Source organism: Malus sylvestris, chromosome 10, assembly GCF_916048215.2.
Source record: "Malus sylvestris chromosome 10, drMalSylv7.2, whole genome shotgun sequence".
In the NCBI taxonomy this organism is placed as follows: Eukaryota; Viridiplantae; Streptophyta; class Magnoliopsida; order Rosales; family Rosaceae; genus Malus; species Malus sylvestris.
In genome coordinates, this window is record NC_062269.1 from 8864518 (window position 1) to 8880875 (window position 16358).

The 16358-nt window shown below is 37.4% G+C and overlaps 1 protein-coding gene and 1 long non-coding RNA gene across 2 annotated transcripts; one reads left to right on the forward strand and one right to left on the reverse strand.

Moving 5' to 3' along the window:
* The first annotated feature begins 5892 nt into the window (after nucleotides 1-5892).
* Nucleotides 5893-7175, forward strand: LOC126586906 (probable carboxylesterase 18). The gene has a single exon (XM_050251870.1). The coding sequence runs from the start codon at nucleotides 6025-6027 to the stop codon at nucleotides 7045-7047; it is 1023 nt and encodes a 340-aa protein (XP_050107827.1). The 5' UTR covers nucleotides 5893-6024; the 3' UTR covers nucleotides 7048-7175.
* A 500-nt stretch (nucleotides 7176-7675) lies between these two features.
* On the reverse strand, nucleotides 7676-13006 carry LOC126586908 (uncharacterized). The gene is made up of 3 exons (XR_007610927.1): nucleotides 12340-13006; nucleotides 9440-9827; nucleotides 7676-8115 (listed from the first exon to the last, which is right to left on the reverse strand). It is a non-coding gene; the product is annotated as an uncharacterized LOC126586908 (long non-coding RNA).
* Between the last annotated feature and the right edge of the window lie 3352 nt (nucleotides 13007-16358).

Genomic DNA, 16358 nt, shown 5'->3' on the forward strand with positions numbered 1-16358 from the left:
ATTTTTTCCGCTAATGTGATCAAATTGTACTCGACGTCATGAGAGTGTCGACTTGAGTTAGGGCCGAATTGGGTTCGTGGTGGAAATGTTATGAAGGAATAAGGAAATTAGGTTGGTTTCTTTTGATTGGACCCAATTGCATGAACCTTAATCATGCAGCCCAATTAGGGCTTGAGGCCATTTAAACTGGCCAATCCACACACACACACACACACACACACACACGTGTACAACCTCACCATCCCTCTCCCTATTTCTCAAACTCTCCCTCTCATCCGTACAATCAAACCCCCTAACCTTCAAACACCATCACACACACACACACACACACACACACACACACACACACACACACACAGATCGAGCTTAAGGACAACACCATCATACTTCCCTCGACCTCACGAGTTTAGCCGTACCATTTGTTTGACGGGAAGACATGTAGAACTCGAGATACCCGAGCTCTGGCGAGGGGTTTAATTTTTTCCGGCGTGATCGCAAAGGATTTACCTAGTTTTGAGACTTAAGAAGGTACTTTTCTAGCTTCCCTAGCACTTTGGAACAATTTTGGAGTATTTTGGACATCGAAATAAGCTCGGCTATGGGTTTACAAGTTTAGCGGGAATTATGAAGGATTTTCTGACAACTTATCGTCGGTTTTAGGACCCCAAATAGGTATGGTTGCATTCTACTCTTTGAGAGCTTTGAATCCATATAAAATTCATGGAGTTTGGTTGAGTTTTGAAGAAGATATTGAAGTTTGAAGTTTTTCTAGTTTCCGACGTAACAGACGACGGCCAACGGCTGCTCCGGCGAGGACCACCGGAGAAGAAAAAGGAAGAACTGGCACGTGTAGTGGTGCTTGTTGATTCTTATGATGATTGTTGATCCAAGGGTCACTATGACTTGATCTTGGATGAACGAGGGCCTCAAAGATTTGATTTGTGGTGAAGGAAGAACTGGCACGTGTAGGGGTGCTTATTGATTCTTCAAAGGTTTTGGCGAAGAACGTTTTTGTTTGTAAATTTGGGAGGTTGGATGCTTAAGAGCTTTAGAGTTTCAAAGCTTCAAGGATTTTGATTTGATTTCTCGATTCTTCGGAATTCTTGGGAATTTGGGAGGTTGGATGCTTAAGAGCTTTAGAGTTTCAAAGCTTCAAGGATTTTGGATGTGTGGTGTGCGAATGTGTTGGTTTGTAAATTGGTGAGTGAAATGAAGTGAAATGGCCTCCTATTTATAGAGTTTTTCAAGTCTTAGTCTTGAATAGAAAATTAGAACTAAATAACTCGTTTCTGCCAAGTGTTGACATGTGTCATTCTTGATGACTCGTTCGTTTTTGTTGAGTTACACGCTATGTGTACAATTTGTGTGACACGTGGCACATGCCATGTATGCCTCGGCACGTTGAAACTTTAATATGTTCGTCAACATTTATTTCACCGAAATTTCGATGTCTACAGTTATAAACACACTCTCATGTGGCAGAGCCACATTTCTTACAATCTCCAACCGAGGGGCCAAAGGGCCATAGGCCAAATATAGCCCTGTAACAAAAAAACTATCTCTAGCCGAGGGGGCCAAAGAGCCATAGGGCCAAGCATAATTTATTATTTAAATTTAAACACTACAACAACTTAAATTTTAGGGTAAAAGACTATTTACTACCCTCATGTTTCGTGGTTTTCAACATTTAGTACATCAAGTTTTTTTTGTCTCAGAGTCGTACCGAAAGTGTAAATTTTGGGACAGTCTCATACATCCGTTAGTCAAACTGTTAAGTCTGCCGTTAACTGATGACATGACGTCTATGTGGACAATGATTGGGCGCCACGTGTCATTAAGGGTCCACGTGGAATTTTTTTTTGAGAAGGGGTTCAAAAAAAAAAAAAAAAGGGAAACCCGTCTTCTACCCCCGCACCCTCTCTCCCTCCATTCTCCCTCCCTTTCTCTCTACCTCTCTCTCCTATCTCTCTACCTTTCTCTATACCTCCCTCCATTCTCCAATCTAGCAAAGATTCAATCTTTTCCCAATTTCGAATACGGAGGAGAGAAAGCATTTTCCCTCTTTCTCTGCAATTTCTAGGGTTTATTGAAGAGATCCCGACCCGATCTTCTCCGCTACACCACCCATTTCCCACCGCCGTGATGTTCCTCGACAGCTCCCCGGTTTCTCAGAGCCCGAGCCCGCCTACTTCACCGGAATCAGAGCCCAAGCCCGCCTACTTCGCCAGAATCAGACCCCAAGCCCTCCTTGGACAAACCCTGCAAGAAGATATTTCTACCACTGATTTCTTTATCTCAGCTAGTCTAATTACGGTTCCTGTTGCTCGAATTCAATTGCTTTTTCAGTGCTTGAATTTGGTTGAATTAACTGTATACAATTGCCATTGGAGCTTCGTGTTTAGGGTTCTAAGTTCGTTTGTGGGTTTTGATTGTTCTTTCTTTGAGGAAATGCTTACACAATTTGAGACTAGTTGTTTTGGTCAATGGGGTTTTGGAATTTAGAAGCTTTTTGTAATGAGTCACTTGGTTTGGTTTGGTTGACTTCAAATCTCGAGCTTTTACTTGGAAATTTCGGAGCTTTCGCATTGGGGTTTTCGATTTTGTGCCTATTTAGGTAATCAGTATGTTATCTTTAGTGTGCGTGTGTGTTTGTGGTTATTTTTCAGTTTTTAATTCATGAATTTTTTTTCGCGAAATATGGTTTTTGAAGAAGAAATTATGCATTTTTAGTAGATTTTGGAATCGTCATTTGAGCTTACTTAGATTTCGATGAGATGGTATTGTAAATTTTGAAGTCAAAGGCCATTTTGGATGGATTTTTCTGTTCTTTGATTCGGATATATCATGTTTGGATCATTTCGTAGAATGCATAAATCTGTTTTCTGGGTCTGAGAGTTGCTTTGTTTCTGGGATTTTACAAGGAATAAGAAGTGAGAAGGGAGGAAGGAATGAGGAGAGAAGGGAGGTTGCTTTGTTTCAATTTTTTTTTTTTTGGAACCCCTCCTCAAAATGTACCGTAGAAATTGCAGAGAAAGAGGAGGGATGTCGGGGGAAAAAAGGAGAAGATGAAGAGGTGATGGTCTGGGGGAAAAATTGGGGGGATGGGGTTGGTGACTCGGGTGGAGGGGATGTCGGGATGTCGGGTGGGGGTGGGGAATACGAAGGGGTTCTGGGTTTTTTTTTTTTTAATATATATTTTTTAAATTAATTTTTTTAATATTAATTTTTTTTTGAATTTTTAATTTCCACGTGGACCTCTTAATGACACGTGGCGTTCAGTCATTGTCCACATATGTGCCACATCATCAGTTAACGGCAGACTTAACAGTTTGACTAACGGATGTATGAAACTGTCCCAAAATTTACACTTTAGGTATGACTCTGGGACGAAAAAAACTTGATGTACTAAATGTTGAAAACCACAAAACATGAGGGTAGTAAACAGAGTTTAACCCTAAATTTTAAAACTACAACAACTTAAATTTAAAAACTACAACAACTTAAAAATTTAGAAACTACAACAACTTAAATTTAAAGTCTATAATCATCATCATCTTCATCATCCGCCATTGTAGGAGTATAATCAGAGGTAAACAACTGCCGTCGGGCAATAATTTCCTTCTTTTTCCTATCAAAATAGGCCTTACTCATTCGAGCGTAATCCAAAATGTTCCTTAGCCTATTCCTATCGTCCATCTCTTCTTGTATTTGTTTGGCTTGTTCTTCATGCCTACGGTTCCTTTCTTTCACGGCAATGACATTTTGCTCCGCCATGAATCACAAAGAGGCCACCATTTCTTGTTGAAAGGCGATATCATTATTTGCCTTGCCCTTTTCCTTTAATTTTCAGGCTTTGTTTCGTCCCATAGCCCTAGGTATGGAACCTTCACCCGAAGACGGATTTTCTACCCTTTTTTCTTGAATGGTAGGAGATCCATTTTCATCCCCATATACAACTGAGGATGCATTTCCATAATACCGGCGTAGGACCTACTCTATGTTGAGGTGGATCTTCAAATAACACCCACCATTTACAAATTTCCCAACAATCGTGATGCTGAAAGGGTTTCGAGTTGTCCTCCATATACAATTTCTCCGCTTGGCGTACCTAGAAAATATAATTGCAAAAATTAAAGGAAATTAATTTATGAAATTAAATGTAATATAATTAAATATTTAAAATAAATTGTGAAAATACTTACTTCGTTATAGTAATTGGCGTCGATTTCATGTCTACTTGCAACTGTTAACAGTGCTTGATGCCATTTATTCAAACTTGGATGAAGATGTTTCTTCCATCTTGAAGAATAACTCTCGTGGTTTCGGGTATTCGGTGGAGTGGTGCATTTGTAGAACTAATAGTATTTTGGACACATGAGTCCAAACACCTTCACTTGTTTGCGAAGTCCCCCTCACATTATATTCTGAGATCCATCTATAAGCCCTGCAAAGAGCTGCATCTTCTTTTTGGGTCCAAGCTTTACCTTTCCTTGCAGATGTGGCCATTTGAAAATTATTGAAAAAATTGAAGGAAAGATTATTGAAAGAGGTAAGAAAATAGAATGTGAAGAATTGAAATAGAATGATGTGAGATAATATGGAATGGTGAAAATTATTTGAGAAATTGTGTAGGAATGACTTAGGTATTTATAGGAAAAAAAAGGGATTTTTTTTTTAATTTTTTTCAAAAAAATTTGGTAAAAAAAAAAAAAAAATTCAAATCCAACGAAAACTGATGTCAGCTATTGTTGGATTCAAAATTTTGGACAGCCTCGGGCCGGCTGGCTAGGTTGGGCTAGTCGGTTGGCCCTTTTCTCCTTTTTTGGCTCAGTGGGGCCCACAAGCCCTTTGACTTGGCCCTATATTGGAGATGATTTTCGTGTCATTTCGAACTATTTTCGGCCCTCTAGCTCTCTGATCGGATCGGTTGGAGATGGCCTTACAACAAAAATGTAGTCTCGATGGCAATATTTGGCTAATAAATGTGGGAACTTTAACGAAAAGCTCCCAGTACTGTTCACTTTAACAAAAAATCATATTTTTACATTAAAAAGTCAATCATAATACTATTCACCTTATCAATTATTTTATTCTTATAGTTAACTCAAAATTTTCGAATCATTTTTATTAATTTTCCTAATAGATGATTGTTACGTGTATGGTTCAATTTGTCACGTAATGTAATTGAAAAATGGAAAATGATAAACACACACCTTTTATAGCTTCATACACACTCCTGGCTAATCATGTCCGTTGTTTTCGTTTGATTTATTCAATCCGATGGCCTGGAACAAAGAGAGGTGTGGGAAAAGCTATAAAAGGTGTGTGAAAATCAGGTCTCTTGTAAAATATCTATGCTAACCTGAGGAACCTCCCCAACCCATCAATCAACATCGTATTAATGTAGCTGAGGACTCACCGTCTTTTCAATTTTGCTTTGCGTGATCGAATCATTTCCATATCTTCTATGGGTCCAATTCAATACTCAATCTCCATCTTCCAAAGACTATCGCCATTTGATAATTCAACCATACTACCAATCTTCTATGTTCCAATTCAATACTCAATCTTCCAATGTCAGCTTCACAGTGAAGAGTCATTTAATACTACAATTTAGTAATATTCTATTTTATTTGTAAATGAAATATTTTAAATTTGATTCTCGTTAAAAATGAATTTGAACTAAATTATTGTTAGTCTATTATGAAACTAAACCCATCCCGTCCCATTACGGTGTGGACATACGATCTAACTATAGTGAAAACGGCACTATAACTGTGGGCCCCGCTTTATTTATTTATTTACTTTAAAAAAAGACAACTAGTTTATCCATCATTTTCAAAAATTGAAGACTTACAAAGACAGATCAACTTCCCTCGACCATAACTCTAACCCCGCTTTATTAGGTAGTAGTTAGTTGGCCTGTTCGCTGCACTCTCGAGTCTTCGTCTATATTTTCTGTTGAAAAACCGCCGCACCGACAGAGTTTCGTTCCACTTTCTATCGGCGATTCGATTCCCCACCATGACGACGTCGTTGGACTCCAGTACTCAAAAGACCGCACCGTCATGGACTTCTCTGCCGTGGAGGACGCGGGTGTCGTTGTCCGTTCTGTCCAAAATAACGGACGCTGCCCGCCGCGCCGACGGCACCGTCAATCGTCGTCTCATGAACATCCTCGACTTCAAGTCCTCCGCCACCCCTGCCGCTCCCGTCAGAGGCGTCACCTCATCCGACGTCACTGTGGATCCCGCTCGCAAACTCTGGTTCCGCCTCTTCGTCCCCCAGTCCACGTTGTCGACTCCATCTGATCTACCCGTCATCGTATTCTTCCACGGCGGAGGATTCACCTTCCTCAGCCCTGCCTCATTCGCATACGACGCCGTTTGCCGCAAGTTTGCTCGGAAATTCCCCGCTGTTGTCGTCTCTGTCAATTACCGCCTCTGCCCCGAACACCGGTACCCTTCCCCATACGACGACGGGTTCGACGTCCTTACCTTCCTCGACCAAAATGATGACGTCCTCCCCAAAAACGCAGACAGATCCAGAATCTTCTTGGCCGGGGACAGCGCGGGAGCCAACGTGGCCCACCACGTGGCGGTTCGGGCCGCCCGCGAGAAGGATCGAATGCGGGTAGTGAAACCTGTGGGGTTGATATCGATACAGCCGTTTTTCGGGGGAGAGGAGCGGGTTGAGTCTGAAATCCGGCTACGCGGAGCTCCTCTGGTATCGGTGGGCCGAACGGACTGGCTGTGGAAGGTGTTTTTGCCTGACGGGTCGAACCGGGACCACGAGGCGGCGAACGTGAGTGGGCCGAACGCGGTGGACATATCGGGTCTGGAGTATCCGAATACGATTGTATTCACTGGGGGATTGGATCCGCTACTAGACAGGCAGAGGAGGTACTACCAGTGGTTGAAGAAATCGGGGAAGGAGGCGAAGCTAATCGAGTATCCAAACATGGTGCATGCATTTTATGTGTTTCCAGAATTACCAGAGTCTAACCAGCTGATTAACCAAGTCAAAGATTTCATTGCTTCCGTGTGAATTTGACTTGACTTGGTATTCTACTTTGGGAAATGGTTTCGTTGTTATCTAGTACCCCTATGTCTTTTGCTGTATGATCGTCATGTTGAAACTATGATAATTAATACTAAGATTTTAGTTTAATTAGACATTTGGTTTTCAACTATGTATTTTGATTTTTAAACTGCGCCATGGACTCTCCGGATCCCTTTCCATTACTCAAAGCCGCGACGTGGACTCTCGACAGGTTGCAATGATGCTGAATTATCTCATTGATTGAGCAAAAGAAGTTAATGTAAAAGTGTTATAGTTGTGTATAATAAGAGCTAAACAATGTGACACTAAAATGGGTTTTCACCCAACAGTTTGTTTAAATAAAGAATAGGATCGGTTTTGTTTATGCAATTCTATTTGTTTTATATGATATGATTTGTTAAAAAGAAAAAAATCATTACCAAATAAAGGGATGTGATATTCACACATCCCATTTTACTTCTCACACACCTTTTAAATTTTCAGTCGTCGGATTAGATGAATTGAAGAAGATCAGCGAACATAAATTATCAAGGAGTGTGTGAGAAGTAAAATGAGGTGTGTGAATAGTACATTCTCCAAATAAAAACAACATCCACAATGCACATGTGGAAACATAAATTAACCATATCCAATAGGAAAATGACACGTGGACAATGCTGAGAATAACAGTTTTACCCTTGCATCATGAGTAGACCACAAAACTAAGGCTTTCTACTGTCAATGTTCAATTAGCCCTAAATCAGATGTAATCCACAATAAGTCCAAGTGTTCATAAGGTTTTCTACTCTCTCTTCCTCTCTCGTACGTAAGGCTTTCTACGCTCTCTCGCTCTCTTTTTCTTCTAATTGTTCTAATTATGGTCTAGGGTTCCACCAAATTCAATGAGACAATTCAACTCAATTTTGGTCAAATATGCTCCTGACGTATATAGTCTTTATTGCTTAAGTACAGTCGGTAATAGATGGAGAGATTGAAAGTGTCGAGTAAAGCAAAGATGCTATGACAAGTATGAGACTGATGAACAACGTTTAGCCATCACTCCTCCTTGGGTCACTGCAGAGCAATGGAATACTAATAAAGTATCAGGGTCTTCCGAAAGTAAAGGTGAAAAAATATGAGTACAAAGTTTTAATAGGAATTTATCTTAACTGAATCAAACAGAATGTTTTGAGGCAAATAAGGCTAATCGTTCCCAATGAGGTGCCCCTCATAGACACGTCCCTTCATAGAACATGTCGTATTTCATATGCTCAATTGAGACACAAGGTAAATGCATCAGGTATATTTAGTTTTTGGTTCTTCTCATAGGCACGCAGACAGGTACAAGTATAGCATGTATTTATGTAATTTTCTTTTTTCTATTTATCGAATAATAATTTAGTCTAAAAAGTTAGTTCATTTTGATTTCCATCTAACTGTGTAATATTCATACTTGGGTGTTCAATAGATTCCAGATTACTCACAACTAAAGACTTAGCGTGAGTAATGAGTCACGACCTCAACTACATCCACATGCATAGAAGCAAGTGTTATTGTCAAAAGTTTGTAACAAATACTTACTAGAGGCAGAACGTTAAACTAATTTTAGCATTCTATTAATGGTTTTGTAATTTGTATTTTTCAGGTTTGATTGAAGGGCTAGAGATCAAATAAAGATGATAACTTTTTTATTTTTTTTTATTTTTTTAAGTATAATCTTTTAAATTTTCTTTTGAACAAAATTGTTCATACTTGGCTAGACTATTGAGACACTAAAGACAATTATTTCTTATTTAAGTACAAATCTATGAAATCGTCCATTGTAAACATATTATGGGTTTTGTATCACTTAGGAACTGATCACATTACCAAAAGGCAAACGTAAGATTGTCTGTAGGTGGGTACTTTCAACTTCTCTATATGAAAGCCATGAAAGTTCGTTACTGAGAAACTCATCCCCAATGTCTTTTATGTCTGAGAGGTCCGTTACAATTACAATAACAGTTTTTCAAATGGTAAATTATGTATGATATTATGTTATCGAGTTGGTTGGGTGTATAAGTGTCATTTGGAATAATTAAGATTTTATAATTAAGCCTAGATTGAAGTCATTACACCAATGATGTCATGTCCCAAAAAAATATTTCACACAGCACACTGGTAGTCCTTTTGCCAAGGCAAATTCCTTCGCATACGATTTTTTAGTTGTATTGTATTTGTATTTACGACACTAAGAACCAGTTTAAATCCAACACTCAAGTTGTTGCTGTAAGATTAACCATAGGCTTTATGTTAATATACTTAGCCAAGAACACAAGAATTTACCAACTAAATCACAACCAACACATCAAATATGTTCTACATATGCAAATATTGAAGTGATATGTGCAACACATACCTCCAGACTGCTTCACGAAGTCTTTCCCATGTGTGTTGTTAAAAGACAGCAGATGGTGCTATTCCATTAAGCCAAAGGACGAGTGGATTCCGAGATGACTGTCATCGTTGAAAAGCAAATGACCAATGTTGTGATGATTGGTGACAGTCCAACCATGACCAGGATCAGCTGAAGCAAGAGCCACACGGATGGTGTCATAACCATGAACACCGCAACCTTTGCTGCAGTTGAAAACTACTTTGTTGCCAAAAGGAACTGGGTTCAAGAATACAACAGGACACGTAAAGCACCAAGCCGTGACACTGTGTGTACAATCCGACTTCTTCATCTTCTTTAACTGTCACATGGACGCATACCAAGACACCCTCTACACACAACCTTCTCCTCTCTGCAAAACTCAATGCTCTCCAAGTTATAGGTAATTGGAACAATAAGAGCGTATTTTTATGAGAGCAGGGGCTTGTGGGTTTTATAATACAAAATCTGGATTACCCTATAATAATCCTACAAGGAATATAAAACCAAATCCTTGTACAAGTATGAGTTCTATTCTCAAGCCAACAGTAGAGTTTCAATCCAAACCAAAATTGAATTAACTCTTATAAACACATTAAGACCTCTTTATACCAATCTGAAATAACAATGATTATTACTAAACTGTGAGAATCACACTCATACTCTAACATTCTCCCACTTGAGTATGATTCACAACAGTAAATAATCATCTTAAATTCAATATAAAGGTGATCACATAAGTCATTCATCAACACACTAGTACATAGACACAACCAGCTTACATAAACCAAAACAATGAATTTATAATTGCCTCTGCAACACAAAATACAGATTTAACTTACAAATCACAATGTCCAGTTCATGTTCATAGCAATGTATCTAAGCTCAAGAGTAAACCAAGACGTCTACTCCCACTCACATTGCCCAAAATAAAAAATATCAAACATTCTTGACAGTAAGCTCTTAAAATTATTCATAATTGTATGAATAGCACAATTATATCAATCAACAACTTTATCATATTACCAAATCTTTTGGATAACAAAAGCTTAACCTCACATACAACTTACCTAAGCATTTTAAAGTATTGAACTTAAGAATCTTTTCTGTTACATCGCAGAATTAACTCAAAAGTTACAACATACTTAATTTGCACTTTGTAATTATGTAAACCATTATAGCAAAACCAAACCAATTTGCTCCCACTTATTTAGGCCATACTCAACACAACCAAGTTAAGTACAAGTTAATAGCAACTATATTAACTAAAAATCATTCCAATACAATGAATGACTAATCAGAATCCATATGGAAACCAAATTCGTCTCCTTTTGAATGCTAACATAATAGGATCCTTCTCATTACTTAAAAAAATTAAGTAACACAAATAATTCAAACAATTGCTTCAATAAAACCATAAACTGGTTTTTAAGCAGAATATACTGCACAACTGATAAAGAAACCGGAGATATGAACCAATTGGTTCCCGATTCCTTACTTATTGCATAATCTTAGTTTAGTCATGTACACCTAAACCATTATGCAACACAGTCTATGTATCAAAAGATAGTCACAATCCATTCAGAAAAACTTATCTCACATAAACCCAAAATCACCAGTTTCAACAATGATCAAAATCAGAATAGCAAGCACAATATTTTTGCATTCAATTTGATCTTAACTAGTTCAATATCTAGTTCAATATCCATCGAGCAAGATCAACCAAAATTTGATAATGTCTGGATATATATCACAACAATATGTCTTGATTAAAACGAGATAATTAAGACCACTATTTCTTCTGGAGAACTCGAAGTTCATCTTCCTCCCTATTTGTGATTTCAACCAAAATATAATAGTGGAAGCATACATCATGAAATCACAAATATACATATACAATAAGCATGCATCGATATATACATGATAGGATTAGTCAACAATAATCCAAATTAAAAATATTCATGCCTTTAATTCATTGTCAACACCATCATCAATTATATATAGATTCGTAAGCAAGTCCTTGGAGAAAATAATGATAGCCGCATATCATTAATCTTATGAATTTCCAATAAGATGACAAAATAATTATTTGCTTTCCGATTCATAATAGAATATATATTTTGTAAATGGCTAAAAGTTTATTGTCACAAGACTCATTATAGGTGGTCAATAAAACATCTACCTTATATATTCATCTGTTCATATATTTTCTTGTATGCATGCATGCATCAATATGCAGAGAAACTTATGCAAGTTCTATTTGATATAGATAAAACCGCATGCCCATAATTACAACGTCTATGCACGAATGCTATCTCCATATATATACAGATTTCATTCAAAAATGCTATTATGTATAAATCACAAAGCAATTGGCATCCACTTTATATATGCATTTATTTTTGTCGCTTTATAATACCTCCTTACTTGCATATAATATGCAATCAAATCCATTCCAACCCAAACTTGATATAAATCAAACCAATTGAAAATCAGGAATTGACACTAAGATATGCATGTGTAGCTCCCCGCAATTTAAATGTATCGAGATTCATACATGAAACAATGCATACGCATGGACTCTTTAATGAAAAATAGAAGAGTATATCTAGACATACACTAATTTATTTATGTAGCAAAGGATGATTCCAGACATCTCACATAAATCACAAGTTGGCATCTATAGGTATTTCGAGTTTAATCATGCCTTCACAATATATATATATATATATATATATATATATATATATATATATATATATATATATATAAACAAGCATACTCAAAATAGCAAAAGCCCTAATTCATTATGCTCCAACTCATCGTACTATAATCACGCATATAGGAGAACGATTAATCATGCATGAAACAGTGAATTGAGTTACCTGAATGCATCATTGGACCCGTGTTCGTCAACCTGATTGCAATTCCTCGGTTCCAAATCAACAAAACAAATTATCTATCAATGCTCGAGATCCATCCATCCAGATTGCCATCACTCCCAATTCCCATGGACCTCATACCATTGCAGATTATCGAAGTAAATCGCCATTGTTACAGATGCGCCGAACCAAAATCATCGCCAAAGCGATGGCCAGAATCCCATCAACACAAATTCATAGAAAAAAGACAAACCATGAACAATAATATCTCTTAGACAAACAAAAACTTTTAATGTCGTCAAACCAAAATTTCATCTTTCTTTTATCTTACTAATATTTGGTCTGTACAAGGCATATTTTATGCACATCTTTATAATCAGATTCATTAATTCAAAACGATAAGACCCACAAAAAGCCACGGATTATTGATAACAAAATTAATAGCATATGTACTCACATTCCATAACCACCCAATGAATCCTTGATTAATTCTTATAAAAATTTATCATCATGGAATCAAACGCACAGAAGAAAAATTAATAACTGTACAAGCTTTAATAGATCAATTCTATCAAATTGAGTTCAACATGTAGCCATCATTCGTTTGGCATCTACCGCAAATATGACAAAACCTGTATTGTGGCAAACATGATATGCATAACAAACTCAATTCAAACCCTACATATTTTCTCACAAACTAAGCTCGACCGCTGCTAATTTACCATTACATCTTGCTGCTCCTTTTTATTATTTATTTATTTATTTTTTATTTTTGATCGAATTTAGATGTTAAATTCAATGGCTCTGATACCACATGTAAGATTAACCATAGGCTTTATGTTAATATACTTAACCAAGAACACAAGAATTTACCAACTAAATCACAACCAACACATCAAATATTTTCTACATATGCAAATATTGAAGTGATATGTGCAACACATACCTCCAGACTACTTCACGAAGTCTTTCCCATGTGTGATGTTAAAAGACAACAGATGGTTCTATTCCATTAAGCCAAATCACGAGTGGATTCTGAAATGACTGTCATCGTTGAAAAGCAAATGACCAATGTTGTGATGATTGGTGACAGTCCAACCATGACTAGGATCAACTGAGGCAAGAGCCACGCGGATGGTGTCATAACCATGAACATCACAACCTTTGCTGCAGTTGAAAACTATTTTGTTGCCAAAAGGAACTGGGTTCAAGAATACAGCAGGACACGTAAAGCACCAAGCCGTGGCATTGCATGTACAATCCGACTTCTCCATCCTTTTTAACTGTCACATGGACTCATACCAAGACACCCTCTACACACAACCTTCTCCTCTCTGCAAAACTCAATGCTCTCCAAGTTATAGGTAATTGGAACAATAAGAGCGTATTTTTGTGAGAGCAGGGGCTTGTGGTTTTTATACTACAAAATCTGGATTACCCTATAATAATCCTACAAGGAATATAAGACCAAATCCTTGTACAAGTATGAGTTCTATTCTCAAGCCAACAGTAGAGTTTCAATCTAAACCAAAATTGAATGAACTCTTATAAACACATTAAGACCTCTTTATACCAATCTGAAATAACAATGATTATTACTAAACTGTGAGAATCACACTCATACTCTAACAGTTGCGACACAAATCCTATTGACACAATCCAACCTTGTCGCAATTAGAGGTGGCATTTTGGACCCGACTCGTTAACACGATCTGATCCAACCTGTTAAAATCAACATTTGGGTGGAAGCTTAACAGGTCGGGTTGTTAACGGATGAACCTATTAATCACTCGTTATTTCAGGTTCACCCGCGAACCCATTAACACCTGTTAAGACCCGTTAGTGTGGTTGTTTATATAATTTCATTAAAAGAAAAACTAATCCCTATTTCCTTCTCAAAACCATACTCCTCCTGCCGTCACTCCTCCCCTCCTCCTCCAAGCTAACTGCTACCTCCGTGCGGTTGTACAAAAACCTAGCTTAGGACCCGAAACACCATTCTCATCCTTTGTGGCTCTGTACCACACGGTTCCACCGTCGTGTTCTCCTAACAGCTGAAGTGCCACCGCTCAACCGGTAGCAGGAAGCACATGCGGAACACCGTAAGAAAGCATCCAGGCCATTCTCAAGTCTGTAGGACTCCCATTTTCATTATATTTCTTGTTCAATTAGATAAAAATTGAAATTTATGAGTTATTTGATGTTTGGCTCTGCAGCAGGTCGAGGCTCAAACATGATGGGTGGAAACTGCAATCAACAGTATGGTTGGCAACAGTAAACGTTTGATCTGATCATTATAATTCATCATGATATGCACCTCCTTGGTCCAAGGGATATGATCATATGAGATCGATGGTTTAGCAAGTGTGAGCCCAAGGGTTCGAAGAGAAGCATCATTGAACCCTCATGCTAAATAATTTCTAAAGGATGTAATTGATTCATACACAAAATATTATCAAACTAGTGTTATGTTCTAGTTTCTAACTTCTACCCGTTAATCTATTACTTAGAAAAAAATATGCAATTGTGTTTAAGTTACTTCTACAAAATTTAAAAAAAAAAAAAAAAGAAAAAATTGTTAACAACTTAAACAGGTGACCCATTAGCATAACATGTTGGATTTGAGTAGAAGAAATGCATCAAAATACTTTGTTATTTTATTCATCATCTAGGGTTTACAAATATATAGGCACACATACCTTACCTTATCCTACAAGGAAAGTAATTACAAATAAATAAGGAAACTAAATCCTAAAGATTACATATCCTAATCCTACCTAAAATAGGACTCCAATAACATTTACAATTAAGACTCAAATCAACACTCCCCCTCAGGTTGGTGCATACATATCATACATGCCCAACTTGATAATTGAGTTTTGGAAAACCTTACTAGATACTGCATGAGTAAGAACATCGACCAACTGATCTCCTGAACTCACAATCTATATAGACACAATCTTCCTTTCAAGATTTTCCTTGATAAAGTGTCGATCAACCTCCACATGCTTTGTTCGATCATGTTGTACCGGATTATCAGCTATTTCCCTTGCAGATTTATTGTCACAATATAACTTCATAACATCATTTGGTTCAAAACCAAGACATCTCAAAAGTTTACGCAACCAAAGAAGTTCACATATTCCGTGGGCCATACCTCTATACTCAGCTTCTGCAGATGACCTTGACACCACTTTCTGCTTCTTACTACGCCATGTAACCAAATTACCTCTAACAAATGTAAAATACCCAGATGTAGATCGCCTGTTAGTAACATTGCTAGCCCAATCTGCATCTGTAAACCCCTCAACCTTTAGATGTCCACGTTTTCCATAAAGTATTCATTTACTAGGTGCAGACTTGAGATATGCCAAAATTCGCATTACCGTAGCCATGTGATCTTTACTGGGTGAGTGCATAACAACCCACATGACAATCAAGGTTTGTATTTCATCCATCATATAAATCATTATGTTTCAACATAAAATCGCAATTCATATCATGTAATATATCAAAGAATCAACAAAGCACAATAGTATCCTCTAGTTGCCTTGATCACTGATCTAATTATATTAATAACAATCATATTCAACATCATTCCACAATCACCTCAAGTAACCCATTCCATGAATCAAGGAGGCATGATATTAACATTTAATTATGTTAATCAGTCAACCAAATCACACATCAGTGCACAAAATTTAATAAAGGAATTCTACATAATTCCCTGCCTGGATTCCAAGTAATAACTTGATAATTCTAATTTATATTCACAAGGTCTATTGTGGGTAATTCCTATTCACTCGAATCCAGGGTTCTAGTCTAACTTATGGAAATGAGCAAGAGTAGGGATTCCAGACCACTCAACGGATTCTAAACCAGGATATGATTCCGAACCACTCAACGAAATCTAAACTAAATTATGATCGCCTATCGAAATGTACCAAGTACAACTAATTATCATTACCTCTAAAATGCGTATGGTCCCCCATCGCGGATATACTAAGCAGAACCATAGGCAT